Raw genomic sequence first — 13,469 nt, forward strand, 5'->3', positions numbered from 1 at the left:
CAGGCACATCATTCTATTTTATAGCACAATAAAGTAATGATGTTACCTTCAGTTGGTATAGAAATATTGTATTGACTTTAAAAAAAATTGACTTCCCAATTAGAAGCCTTGATGACGTAGCATCGACGTTACCCAATGTACATGGAGGGCCAGAAGTAAATTCAGCCCATTTATTTCTGTTGGTCCAGCATCAAAATGTCTAAAGTCTGAGTCCTTTACAGTTGCTCCAACCATTCAAAGAGAGAGAAAGATAAACGTTATATTTGTTTCGAAGGTAATTGATCACAAGGGAGTTAATTAAAAAAAAACTTGCTGAAAAAAAGAGGAGAAAAGTGGATCAACAATAATAACAGGAGGTGCGGAAACTAAGAGTGACAGAGTTTGCAGCACCATTTTCTAACAGGAAACAATCGCATCATTTAAATTGTATTTTCAGATATTTTATTGGACAGTTACTTAGAAAGACAAGCATTCATATGTAAGGTAAGACATATTATATTATTTTTATGCCCTAGCGTGGTTGTCCCCAGAGCGTTAATGTTGCTAGCAGCTAGCTCAGTGCCAAGTCATGGACAGAAAATATGTTTATTCAGTGGGACTTTACTACTAAAAAAATTTAAAAAGCTAAATAAATTAAATATATTGAATTGTTAATGCATGTCACCATGAGAAAAGCCTACTGAGTTTTGCTTAAAAAACCTTTTTTTTTTTATTAAAATCACACATTTTTATCTCATGAAGTGAAAAAATTATTTGCAAAACAAACTTATTTGTGCATGTCAGAAATCTTTTCTTGCTATTCTAAGTTTTTGTTTGTGATCAAAGTTTTGCTTGTGATTCTCACATCACGTCATGAGCAGGGCCCAAAATCGCAACAAAAGATTACTGGTGTGTGCAAATAAAAGTTTATGTTTGGCAAATAACTTTTTAAGTTCACGAGACAAAAAATAGTTATTTAATTAAAAAAACAAAACAGTTTTTTAAACAAAACTTTTTGTTTTAAAAAAAGGAATCATTACAATTCCAAAAGTTTTGATTACAATTTTATTGTATTTAACTGCATACTCTGTGAACCAGACCCTAAACTTACTTAAAGTCTGGATTGAGATTTTTCCTCTTCATTAATGATACACTTTTATTACATACATTGTATCTATCATGGTAATTCAGGGTGAGTTATTTTTAATTCTACATGAATATCCTTGTTGGACTTTATTTAAGTGCTATTCTCCTTCAAGATACATTTACCTAACGCTAGAATAAATGCAATGTACATTATGCAGCAAAGCAAATTAGAGACATATATCCACTATTGAGATGATAAGTTTTGGATGGGCGATGTGCCCCCTATTGCATGAGCGATACTGAAGAATGACTGCTATCATTAACGATACAGGGAAGAAGCTTTTTAGTCATCTTGCTTTGCTAGCAAAGTCATCAGCTAGCAGCTAGCTAATAGCGCAACAACAACAGCCTAATGTCTGTATGATAAAAATACTGAATCGATAGATAGGAACAGTTTTTCCTCACCTGGCTGTCTCCTCCCACTCAGTAGTTCTTCAGAGAAAGGCAGACGCAGAGGCCTGTCAGTGTTTGTTGTATTTCATGACCTCTCTGCTTAAGCCGCTACTCTGTGCTGAAGCAGAAATGATACTTCAACGTTTTCCGTTATCTGACAAGTCTACTCCACTTTATTCACCAAAAACATTTTTTTTTTTAATTCACCAAAAACTGTTCTGTAATCTGGAACATTCACTACGTTGAGCTCCGCAGTTAGCTGTCTTATCTCACTGCGCGAGAGGCAATTGCGTCATGCATCACAGGCAAAACGTCAAAGGTAACAAGGTGCCCGGCTTATTATGTTGTACAAAAAAAACCCAACAAAAAACCAAATAATTTTAGTACATGTTATTATGTGTCAGAAGAGGGGTTAGAAAATAATACTACAAAAGAAAAAAAAATTGACCAAAAGGGCACTTGGGGGCAAGGAGCAAAAGGGGCAGGTGCTCAAGCACCCGTAGGGTAGGCCCCCTTCTCTGCACGTGCCTGAACTATAGCCAGGTCTATGAGCCAGACAGGTACACGGGGAAGTCCAGCATGAATTTGGGTTTACAGAAGCTAAACAAATAATTTACCAGGAGATTCAAGCTCATAAAATGACATGGGTTAGTTTGGTGTTCGCAAAGCATCATTAACATAGTCTAATTACTTAAAATAGCACAACTCACTATTCACCCGGCAGAAACATCTAATGCTGCTTTTGATCCTAAATGTTTGACCCAACTTGAAACTAAATGATTGTATTCTCCAGGTTTTTGAAAAGTTTCTTCTGGCTCGTGGTTCGGGTTGCCACCTTTCAGAAATTAAAATAAGGGACCAGTCCCTATATATGTAAAGTGGGGGGCGGGGGTAGGGCCCCCTCCCCTGCTTTCTGAGTGACTCCTGCTTTCTGGGCTTGTTACTCAGAAAGCAGCTGGGCACAATATCGCAACACCAACACCGTGAGTCAAACAATGACTGGGGCAGCCTACTATATAAAGTATTCGGGGACCACTTCTTTATTGTTACAGATATACATTTGAAGAATACGGAACAAATTGCGTCCCGTGTAGGTTCAATATGGGATGCCACATTTAAAAGCAAATTATGAGACAGGTGGCAATCGTACTCGTGGTGTATGAGGTCTGCAGCTCCAGGTAGTTAGTACAGTTGTGGACCGCCTTGACACCAGGTCATCCTCAAGATTATAAGGGAAGTCTTTTTTTACCGAGATAATACGGATCATATCCTAAATACACGCATATTTTTTTAAGATACCTCTGCTGTTCCAGCCTATTTAGAGCATTAGCATATTCATTGTGATCAACTTTGCTTTGTTTTGAACCGGAGAAATCCCCTTCTGGCCCTCCATCTGAATTTCGTGTGTCATCCGAGTTATGTGACTGAAACCCAGCAATTGCTACTGATTTCTAACACATGAATCATAAAAGGTCTCAGAGGATATCTGTGTTTCTGTCATTGATCATGAATCCTCTGGAAATGCGGAGGAGTGCCATTCCAGCCGGGTCTGTGATCCTTCTGAAGAGGAAGAGAGGATTGAATGCCTAATGTATTCTGCCTTTCCAGTGCCAATTTGTTTTATCTGTTTTTCACTGATCCAAGATGGAACCATAAATTATGGAAAAAATATTGTGATGTCCTAAATGCTTAATGCTTCTTGTCTGGTCTCAAATAATCACAGCTTTCATATATTTTATTTATATCAGAGCACTTCTAACACATACTTAAGCTTAAGGGTTGTTATTAAAAAATACATTTTAACTCAAGAGTGAAAAAGAGACTTAATATAAACTAAAAACTCAAACTACACCTTTTAGTGTTTAGAGTGAACACTAAAAGGAAATCTTAGACACTGGAGCAAGGGCCTTCATGATTAAAACAGAAACTACAAGATCATCGTACTGTATCAGAAAAATCATATTTTATATGCTAGTTTGTCATCGTTTTAAATGTGTGAGAAAAATAATTAATCCATTTTTAATAAACTGTGAAACTTGACAATGTACATAATGTACTCAGCATGTACTGAATATCTTGGCTTCCTGCAAATGAAACTGGGGTTGTTGATTTTAATCTTAAATCAAGCACTGCTTATTGTGGTGTAGATCTTAAAGTGTTTTAAAGGAGTACGTTATGCTTTGCAATTAGTTTGTATGTAGCAACATAAAAACTATTGCCATGTACTGGCACCAGCAGGTGGCACCAGTGCATGGCAGCCTCTCCTCTGTCAGACTGCCCCAGGGCAGCAGTGGCTGCCATTCAGCAGCTTTCCACCATCAGTGTGTGAATGTGTGAATGACTGAAGGTTGTGCGAAGGATTTTGGAATCCTTTGGACTTGATAAAGTGCTATACAAATGTGGTGGGAAAATTATTTAACATAGCATTTACAACCATACAAACATTTTACCAGCTACTTTCGTTTTGCAGCATTGCTGGAGTTTCAACCAAGAGTGATTATGTTTGTTGGTTCTTGGTGAAAGAGTGTTGAAGAGCAGAGAAAACAAAGGTTGGAAGAGTTCCTGACAAAGCTTTGTTCCAGAGTGAGAGCCCTCCTGAGGACTGAACACACGAAGATGAAGAAGAGGAAGAGCTGTGGATGTCAGAGTGGTGAGTGGACCAGAATCTGACAGCTCAGGAATGTGAAAAGCATACTGAAGATATAGCAGAAGTCAAATGGAAGAAGAAGAAAAAAAAGAAAAACTAAAAAACATTAGGTCCAGTCTGATATTAAATGAAATGAGAATTAGCTGAGACTAACCATGAGGATGTAGATCAGTTTGGTTAGGAGCTAGTTGGGTAACTGAGAAAACATTACAAAGTAACAGAAATAAACACGAACTCCAAAGGAACTTCTAAGCCAAAACCTAACACTAAAGTAAACCGATACACAAATAACACAAATATGTATCTCAAAATAAAGGAATAAAGAAAGGAGTGTATGAAATACAATCCACCCATCTTTCCCTGTTTATCCTTGCAGGCTGTGGGTGGGACTGATCACATACAAGTTTTAGTTGACCTACATGTTCTGGCAGACCAGACAGAAAAGACTTAAACCAGTGGAAACAGTTGGAGCCTTTCTATTGTCTATTGTAGTTCATTGAATATTTGCAGCAGCAATGGCATTAATGATTCTAAAAATTAACTGTCATTTGTTTTGGTTTGAGCATTTGGTCTTAGATCCCCAAAGTCTTGGTCTTGTCTCGCCTTGACTCAATCTTTGGTTTTGAATTCTCCGCTGACACATGTATTTATCATTAATACACTTTTTTTTAAAAGTGCTCCTCCTAGGTAGGAATAACATGAGAGAATTGAATGGATTTAAAAATGTAAAACTGAACTCAACTTTCCAGTGCTTACTTTATTTATAATTTATGTGATAACATTTGTGAATATTCTTTAATTTAATTACCATTTTTAAAGTGTTTGTATTAATCTGCCCAGTTAGTAATTGTTTTTTTACAGCATAGAGCACCAAATCTGTTGATTTCATATGAAAACTTGAGGTGTAGACATAGCTCCTAACATATGGACCTGGGTCCAACTTGAGTTAAAGAGCTATGATTTTAAGGCTTGACTTTCTAAAATTACAGAAGGTTTTGAACATGGCTGATTTTAAAAACAGTGAGTTGTCATAGCTGTGTTTTATGTTTTTATTTATTTCTATAGTCTTGTAGTTATGTTTGTAGGTGAGAAGTAAATTGTTTATCTGAATAATGTAGTTGAAACTACATTCAACTGCAGTTGAATGTAGTTTTTATTTATTTATTTATTTATTTATGTTTTTATTTATTTCAAGTCTATGGACTTGAAAATACTTGATGCCTCCATCAAAAAAACATGTCCTTTATACAATTGTTGAAGAAGCAAAAATTATTAATAGCATTTTCGAGATAGTTGACTAAAGCCATAACTCAAACATGTCTAGTTAAGTTTCAGGAAGGAAGGGTGAATAAAATATGTTCCTGGCTGTCATTTAGAGAAAAATCATGTCCTGGGTGAAAAAGGAAATCAACTATTGGTATTTTTGTCATTGAACTGTGCACAGTAATTGCATTTAATCATATTTTTTAATTTACTGATATTTATTGATGGAACCAGAAGAGAAAATAGTAAAAAAAAAACATTTTGACTAAACAGTCAGGTTTAGTCATATCATCTGATATTAAATCAGATGATCTGATCAGTTACCTTTATACCTCTTACTTGAGTAATTATTAGATGGATACTTCTTACTTTTACTTGAGTAAAACTTTGTTGTAGTAGTGCTGCTACTCCTACTTGAGTCCAATTTTTGGGTACTCCACCCATAGACCCACCTATGCACCTACTTGTTACTTGTGAAATGACTTTGTGTAATATTTGCCTTCCAGTAGTCATGGAGCATATTCTTTGTTCTCACTGCCATACTTCTGCTGTCAGAAACAGCACTTGCAGCTGGTGCATCTACATTGAATGTTGTGATTCTTCTTTACCTATACATTAAGTATCCATATCTTATGCACTGACATAAGACTCATGCTGTGTATCTCTAATTTAAAAAAAAACAACAACAAAAAAACAAAAACATTAATTATGCTTAATTATTTGAATGGAGGTAGCTTTTACTTTCGCTGTTGATCATTTACCATAATACAGAAAATAAAGCTGGTTATTTTGTTGATTAGTACTGGTGGGTGTTATTTAACAGTAACATAAAATAGGTAAAATTAAGTAAAATCACCATACAGTAACGTAAGTGATAAAATAATTCCGATAGCACCTGAATGTAACAAAACTGTCCCTTGTCTGAGGTGTGCATTGTGAATTTGAACAAACGGACCAATCAGAAGCCTCGCTAAGCGGAAGCAAGAAGGCGTTCCATCACTCCAAACCAATCAATACGTAGCTCTGTTGTTAGCCTTCATTTTTGAATTAAGCTCTAACAGAATACTGACAATTTCACTGAGGTAAATAAATGTAAGCAAACAGAAAAGCTTATTAGACTCTTTTTGCCGTTTTGGAACAACATGCACTGACTGGTGCTGGAGCTTTTTTTGGGGGAACCTTACGAACTGGTTTGAAGAGACGTTAAGAGGAGATAACGGAGTTCCATTTCGTTATCTTTGCAACTCAGCAGTTAGCTAAGTTAGCTAGAGACTTAATCGAAGGTAAGTTGTAGGTCTGCTTTTTATTCAGATTTAAGGAATTGAATCCGAATTTCATTTTCTATATAGCCGCTGACTAAGCATTAAACTTAATTACTTAGCATGCACAACTATTACCTCATGTTATTCTTGTTTCTTTAGGCGTTTTAAATGTATATATCTCGCCATTCTTTTCCCTCGCTATTTAAAGTTTACCAAATCAATTTATGAACTGCTGCAAAGCAAGGAACATCAGTGTTCTCCTCTTTTGTGTTTCTGCTCATTCCCTGAAAGGTTTGAACATCTCAGGGTTCCTGCCATGGCTGAAAGCAGCATGCTGACTTTGGGGCATGCCCGGAGTCTGCTGGTGGATTCTTCAGTCTATGACTCCAGGATTGTTGAAACCACTAAGGACCAGTGCTTCGTGGGGATGACCAGTGAAGTTGGGGAAGGTGAGTGAGAATTGGCAGCGGATGTTACTTATTCTAGTTCTGTTTTTCTCTCATATGTCTGGCATTTTATTTTTCTATTGTGCCGAGTGATGATCAGGACTGTCTCTCAGATTCCTGTCATATCCTGTATTTATCATACCCACTGTGTGATATGGGAATTTACAGAAACATTGAATAAGTAGAACTGTTAATGGTGTGTGAAAAGGTTAGGACACCCTGTGATTTAGAGATTTATGGTGCTTGTGGCTTTTAATAGGCGACATGTAGCAAAGATGATCCTGAAGTAGATTACTGCTCTACCAGCCGTCACATGCTGCCCTGACTTGTGTGTTCCTCAAACACCTTTGGCCCAGTTTTAGAATGATGTGTTAGAGATCCACGACATATAAGCATTAGGCATTTTGCAGTAAATCAACTGGTCACATGATAAATTAAAACAAGCTCAAAGATTTGTTTTTCTCTTTTGTCTCTCTCTTTCTACCAAAAATTGGATGACTAAATTTTTCAGTCTAGTGCTTTGGTCTCAACTAGCCCCTTTTTTGAAGGACAGTTTTTTTAAGACTTCTTAACTTCTTGGACTCTCCAGAAAAACGTATTGTGACAGGCCTAATAAGCATCAACATTGGTATTGGCTTGTTAGTAATTTTAACATATCATTCTAAAACTGGGCCAATATTGATAAACAAATATTATTTCCATATTGTTGTTTATGTCTGCTGTGATGCAGCACAGCACTGTGGGCTGAACAGAAGCAGAGAAGCCATGTTTGCAGGGGTGCACCGATTGAAGTTTTCTGGCTGATTACAATCGTTATCAAGCCTGATCTGCTGATTCAGATTCCACCCCCAAATATAGTGACAAAGGTGCTAAGTTGGCAACAGTATGGTGACTATTGATAATGCAGACATCACCTGGTGGTCGCCTCTGTCAGTCAGTCCTTTGTCATGACATAGTAAAAAGGGAGGGATGATTTTCAGACTTTTGCAGAGGTGGTTAAGAACAGGTTCATGTCTATCTGTTAAGGATGCAAGTTATCAATTGAGTTAATCTAAAGGTGATTTATTTTAGCGATCGGCTAATGATTAATTGATAAACGGCCATTTTCTTAAACGGAGATATATAAATAATATTGGCCTAGTTTATTAGTGAATCCTTAATACAATATAAAATAGAAATTTTAACAATATTGGGTAATATAAATAAGCAGTAAGAAAATACATGAAACTTAATGTAAAATTAATTATAAATGCAATTTGGTTAGGAATAAATTGGGACACATCGACATTTAACCCCAACTAAAGTCTCACATTGTGTAACAAATCAGCAGCACATGATCAGAACACTTACACAGCATTCTGAGGAGAGATTGCCCTGTTTGAGCCTCAGACATTTAGCTTGATGAAGTGAGAGATAGTAAACATGGTTGGATATAAAGGGTTGAGATGACTTCAGCTGCTTATTAGTGTGGTAAGGGATTCAAACAGCCCCTAAAACAAACTGAAACCAGCCTATACACTATCCAAAAAATAGTCTGGTGGGCAGGTCTGACTGTTCAAGCAAGTTCACCCTGAAATCAGACAGCAAGTTGATAAAGGAAGTATTCAGAAGCACAGAAATGTGATAGACCCACAGCAAGTTTGAGCTACTTGACTTTAAATTTCATGCCTGTACAGTCAGAAAAAGACTAAGCAAGTTTATCTTTCATGAAAGGATGAACCAAATATAGTATTCTAGGAAGAGAATCTTATAGCAACCACCATCATTTAATCCACAGTGAATCAGAGGGTCCTTGTGATTTAAATTTGATATCTTCTGTCTAATGATTCAAGCTGAAGCATAACTGGGTCCTCCAGTGACCCAAATCAGTCCATTGTGGGTGGGCTGAGAATAAAGACAGCAGTCAACCAGGATCTTGATCTAGAAGGGGGACATGAAGCGGGGTGTACATGCAAGAATCCCTTCAAACATCCCACAGCTGACTGAGAGAACTGGGGCAGCTCCACACACTGAGGTTATTTCTACCTAAGAGGTTAAAACTAGCTGGTAGAGTGTCCTAACTTTTTGCCTCTGCTAGAATAGACTTTATTTAACCCTTAACTGCCAGCAGAAAATCACTTACATGCCAGTCTTTGAGGACACCATTGTCCTCGTGGCAGTTATGGGGGTGCAGCGATTTATCAATGCCGATTTCCTTAATTTTGGGAGATCTGTGATCGGGCGATTTTTACATATGAAACCGATCTTATCCACCGATGTTATCTGGCTTGGCAAAGGTCGAAGAATCAACCACTGTCCTCTTTTGCTTTCCGGGGGGAAAAGTTTGACTGACAGACCAGCCCCCCAAGTTATGTCTGCATGTTTACAATTAACAATAGTGACCTCACTGTAACCAATTCAACAACTTTCTTGCTATATATTGATATATTGATTCAGACAAAAAACAATGGTATCAGCCTAAAATCGGAATTGGCAGGTTAAGCTTTTTAAAAGATTAAAAGATCGGTAATTGGTGATCGACCTGAAAACTGCAATCGGTGCACCCCTAGTTATGGGGTTAATTAAATATCAACAATCTGTGTGGAAGTGCTTATTTTGAAATTTGAGAATATTTAAATGGATCTTCTAAAACATGAAGCATTAAGTTTGATCTGTTGATGGCAATACTAGAAGTGAAGATTCAGCTTCCCCAGGTTGTCATTACAATAAGTTGATTTTTGCTTGTCTATGTTTCTTTGAAGTTTTCCATTTATGGACAGAATTTTTGTCATTTTGTCTTCGCTCCAATTGATTGGTCCTTGTTTGTTACTTTGATAGAAAATGGTTGAATATTAATTTTGCTTCTGCTCTTTCTCAGATATGTTGCCCAAAGTGGAGACACGAGTTGTTCTGGTGGGAGAAGCGGGCAGAAATGAAGCTCTTGTCAAAGCCCTGCAGGTACATCAATCCTTTTTCCATTCAGTGATCATGGAATGGAGTGCATTCAGAATGCATCATCTGAAATCATTCAGATGATCATTGATCTCCCAAAATGAAGAAAATTGTCACCGATAAATCGGTGAACCCCTTGTATATATATATATGTGTGTAGACCTGTCACGATAACACATTTTGCTGGGTGATTGTCTTAAAAATTATTGCAATAAACAATAATATTGTTTGAAGACCATTTTAAACTGATGTAATGGTAATGATATAATAATGCATGTGATATCCTGCCAAACATAGATACACTTTATTTTCAAAAAATCACTAAACACTGGAAGTGGTAAACAAAATAAACAAAACAACCAAAAATAAAATGGGCTCTCAGTCTCCGTTAACAAAAATGCACTTGAATAAAAACTAAACACAACATAAAACCAAAGTGGAAATAAAACTATATTCAACCAAAAGAGTACAGATTACGAAGTCTGTACACTATCTTGCCCTTCAATAATAATTAGATTTAGATAGAGAACATGGGCATATTCGACATCCTGATCCCATAGTTCACTCCTCTCTTAAGCCCAGTTAACACTGCACAATTTATTTTACCCTGATTTTGCCCTTTGACAATTTTAGAACGCCAACGATCATCCTGTAGTGTGTGGTGTGTTACGACTGATTGGGTTGGTAGAAACGTCGTGGCTGCTCTGATCTAAATCAGGCATATTCAACATGTTTGATTGTCTTGGCCAGTTTATCACTGCAGCGTGTGGGGTTTTCCCTGACTGGGAGCGAGGACGCAGCCTGTTGAATGTGACAAGTAGCCAATCAGAAAGCGCAGAATCCCTTTGCGCCTTCTGAAGGGAAAACACAGAGGAGAATCCCAAACAGCTGACACAGCGCAACGACAGTCCAGCGGACATCGGAGACGATATGTGGAAACAATATTAATGTTTATTCAACATTTCGTGAGAGGAATATCCACAGAAATGACAAGGAGAGGAGTTGGAGTGAAATTGTTACCACAGTTGATAAACCCGGTAACTTTTCAGCTGTTCATCGTTAACATGACATAAATAGCCAGCCAATATCACAAAAGGTAGAATTCCTTCAATGAGGTAATAAGGCAATACATCACTGGCGTTCGTTTACTTTAAATTCACGTCTGATTTTCTGTCTGAACTCTGAATGTCGGTGAGAGAAATCGGTTCGTGTGTGGTGTGTAGCTCTTGCTGTGTGGCGGGACATCATACCCAGCACGAGTGAACCAGATCGAACCTGTAATACTTACTATTACTCAGGTTTTGAAAATGGGTAGACGATCGGCCGACAATTCTAAAATTGCATAGTGTGAGCTGGGCTTTACACTAAGGGAATGAGGAAGGGAGGGGTCAGTGAAGAGCACCAGAGTTGAGCCTTTTTTTCATTTAATGTTATCAATAGAATGGGGAAAAGGGCAGGAAGAAACGAGAAAGCTGATAAATTAAAATGAGGTCGATAATTTTCATTTACCGTGCGATTAATTGATTTATTGTTTATCGTGACAGGCCTATTATTGTTTTGACACAAATAAGTACACTTTTGGTGTGTTTCCAATAATCCGGCCCGAAACCTTAAAGAACCAAACCCCCCCAATGCCAAAACCCACGAGAGCAAGCTAATGTCTAGTTTGGTCCTAGCAGAGTTGGGTGTGTCTCCATTAGCAGTTTCTTCCTCTCTATGTGGGGATGAGTATAGGCAGGAACGTGGGTGGGTCGTGAGCGTGCAGGAGCTGAGCTTGTTGCTCTGATGATGTCATTTTACAAGTGTACCCTTAGGCAACCAGTTTCTCCAAAATCTCTTGGTCCATCTGTTCGTTGCAGGTTGCTCCATCCAGTTGATATTGTATTTGCTCTTCCTAATTCATAAAAAGATTTGGCCTTCCAGGTCTAACCATACTGTGATCAGTTTGGTTGAGATGGTGAGACGGGTCAACTAAAGCAGTCTCAATACCGAGCTACTTCCAGATTTGTACACCCTGCCCACTTAGTTGTCCCGCTGTGCAGGATCCACTAATGGAGAATCTGGCTGGGACTGACAGAGGGAGAACTGGTGAAAGCCACAGCTATGGAGAAAGGGCTGTAGTTATCTTGAACCCTTATTCTCCTTTGGTTTGGCTGCTTATGCTTCTATGGAAATCACTTCACACTGAAACGGAGAAGGTTGTCCAACTTGCTGGTCCTCTGTGGTTCCCCCCAGCTTGTATTTGTTGCAGATTGTAAGGTAGAAAGGAAAGCCAGACCATGGCTAAGGTTTTTATTTTTTTGCAGTTTATTCTCAGGTTTGTTCTCAGCAGACCCAAGAACAAATCGGCATCTGTCCCTTTTCTCCACCTCCCTCCTGAGGCTTTGAACATCATATACATTTTTAACAGGATGATCTTTTGCTCTTCGTCCATCCTCCTTTAGGTGTGTGATATTTGTTTGAAGACACCATCTTTAAACTTTGCAAGGACAAAGATTCCGCCCCATCTTCTTAGACCTGCCCCTCACTGTGTCCAGAAATCCACCCCTCATTGTGTTTTTGTCCCCACATGGTGGTAATTTGTATGCATTTGTCCTTGCCCTTCTGCAATTTTCTCTCTCAGCTTTCATATTTGCCCTTCTTTTGTTATGATCTTTTTTTTTTCTTTAAATGCCAGTGTTTGACCTCCATGTCCTGCTGGTTGGTTTTTTTCCAGGCCATCACAGTAATGGAGGTACCTGTGGTAAAGATAAGAGAAGGCGAGGCAGATTCCGAGGAGAAAATGATGATAAAATCTATAGTCACTATGGTACAGTACAGTGTCTGCCTTCCTGTGTGAATGACTGTCTGACACTTTGATGGGACGTTGGAACGTGCTGCATGACCCTTAATTCACTCTGGTTACTCATTCAATCACTCTGCATGATTAACTTGCTGATGCTGAACAGATTTATGGGTGAATATTTAAAATTAGTTCTGTACACTTTTACAACCAAGTCAAAGCAACTTTTGAACATTTTTTAAAAGAAAACCTGAGCAGAAATGATTTCCAATTATGGTGTCAGTGTTTGCCTGTGTTTAGGTACAAATGAAAAACCCCATATGACAGGGCAATGTGTCAAACACCAAATTCATTGTAAGTGGTAGTCCACATTTTTGTTCAGTTTAGATCTCTTGAGCTGCAACTTACCATGAAATGATTTTAATTTTAAAAATCTACATTTTAAAGCTGCCAGTGACAAGTTTTCATACTGATTTTAAGTGACTAATTTACTCTCATAAAAGAAAATTTATTCATGTCAAACTTTCAGGTTTATTACGACAAAAACATAATGTTAACATGTATATTTGAGATAAATACCTCTCCATTCCACTCATTATGTGGCTATTGGACCGCTGTTG

At 37.7% G+C, this 13,469-nt stretch overlaps 1 protein-coding gene across 7 annotated transcripts in view; it reads left to right on the forward strand.

Annotated features, from left to right (window-relative positions):
• Nucleotides 1-6,434: 6,434 nt before the first annotated feature.
• The window catches only part of ect2 (epithelial cell transforming 2), a 56,339-nt gene continuing 49,304 nt past the window's right edge, over nt 6,435-13,469 (forward strand). For 3 of the 7 annotated variants that reach the window (XM_016672768.1, XM_007554641.2, XM_016672769.1), the window contains exons 1-3: nt 6,437-6,711; nt 6,982-7,139; nt 9,994-10,073. In XM_016672768.1, the coding sequence (XP_016528254.1) occupies nt 7,007-7,139; nt 9,994-10,073 (213 nt within the window). In that variant the 5' untranslated portion in view covers nt 6,437-6,711; nt 6,982-7,006. Of the gene's footprint in view, nt 6,712-6,981; nt 7,140-9,993; nt 10,074-13,469 lie in introns of all 7 variants that reach the window. The other 4 variants (XM_016672771.1, XM_016672763.1, XM_016672764.1 and 1 more) reach the window with 3 other exon arrangements.

The sequence above is a fragment of the Poecilia formosa genome, unplaced genomic scaffold (genome assembly GCF_000485575.1).
Source record: "Poecilia formosa unplaced genomic scaffold, Poecilia_formosa-5.1.2 Scaffold65, whole genome shotgun sequence".
Taxonomy (NCBI): domain Eukaryota; kingdom Metazoa; phylum Chordata; class Actinopteri; order Cyprinodontiformes; family Poeciliidae; genus Poecilia; species Poecilia formosa.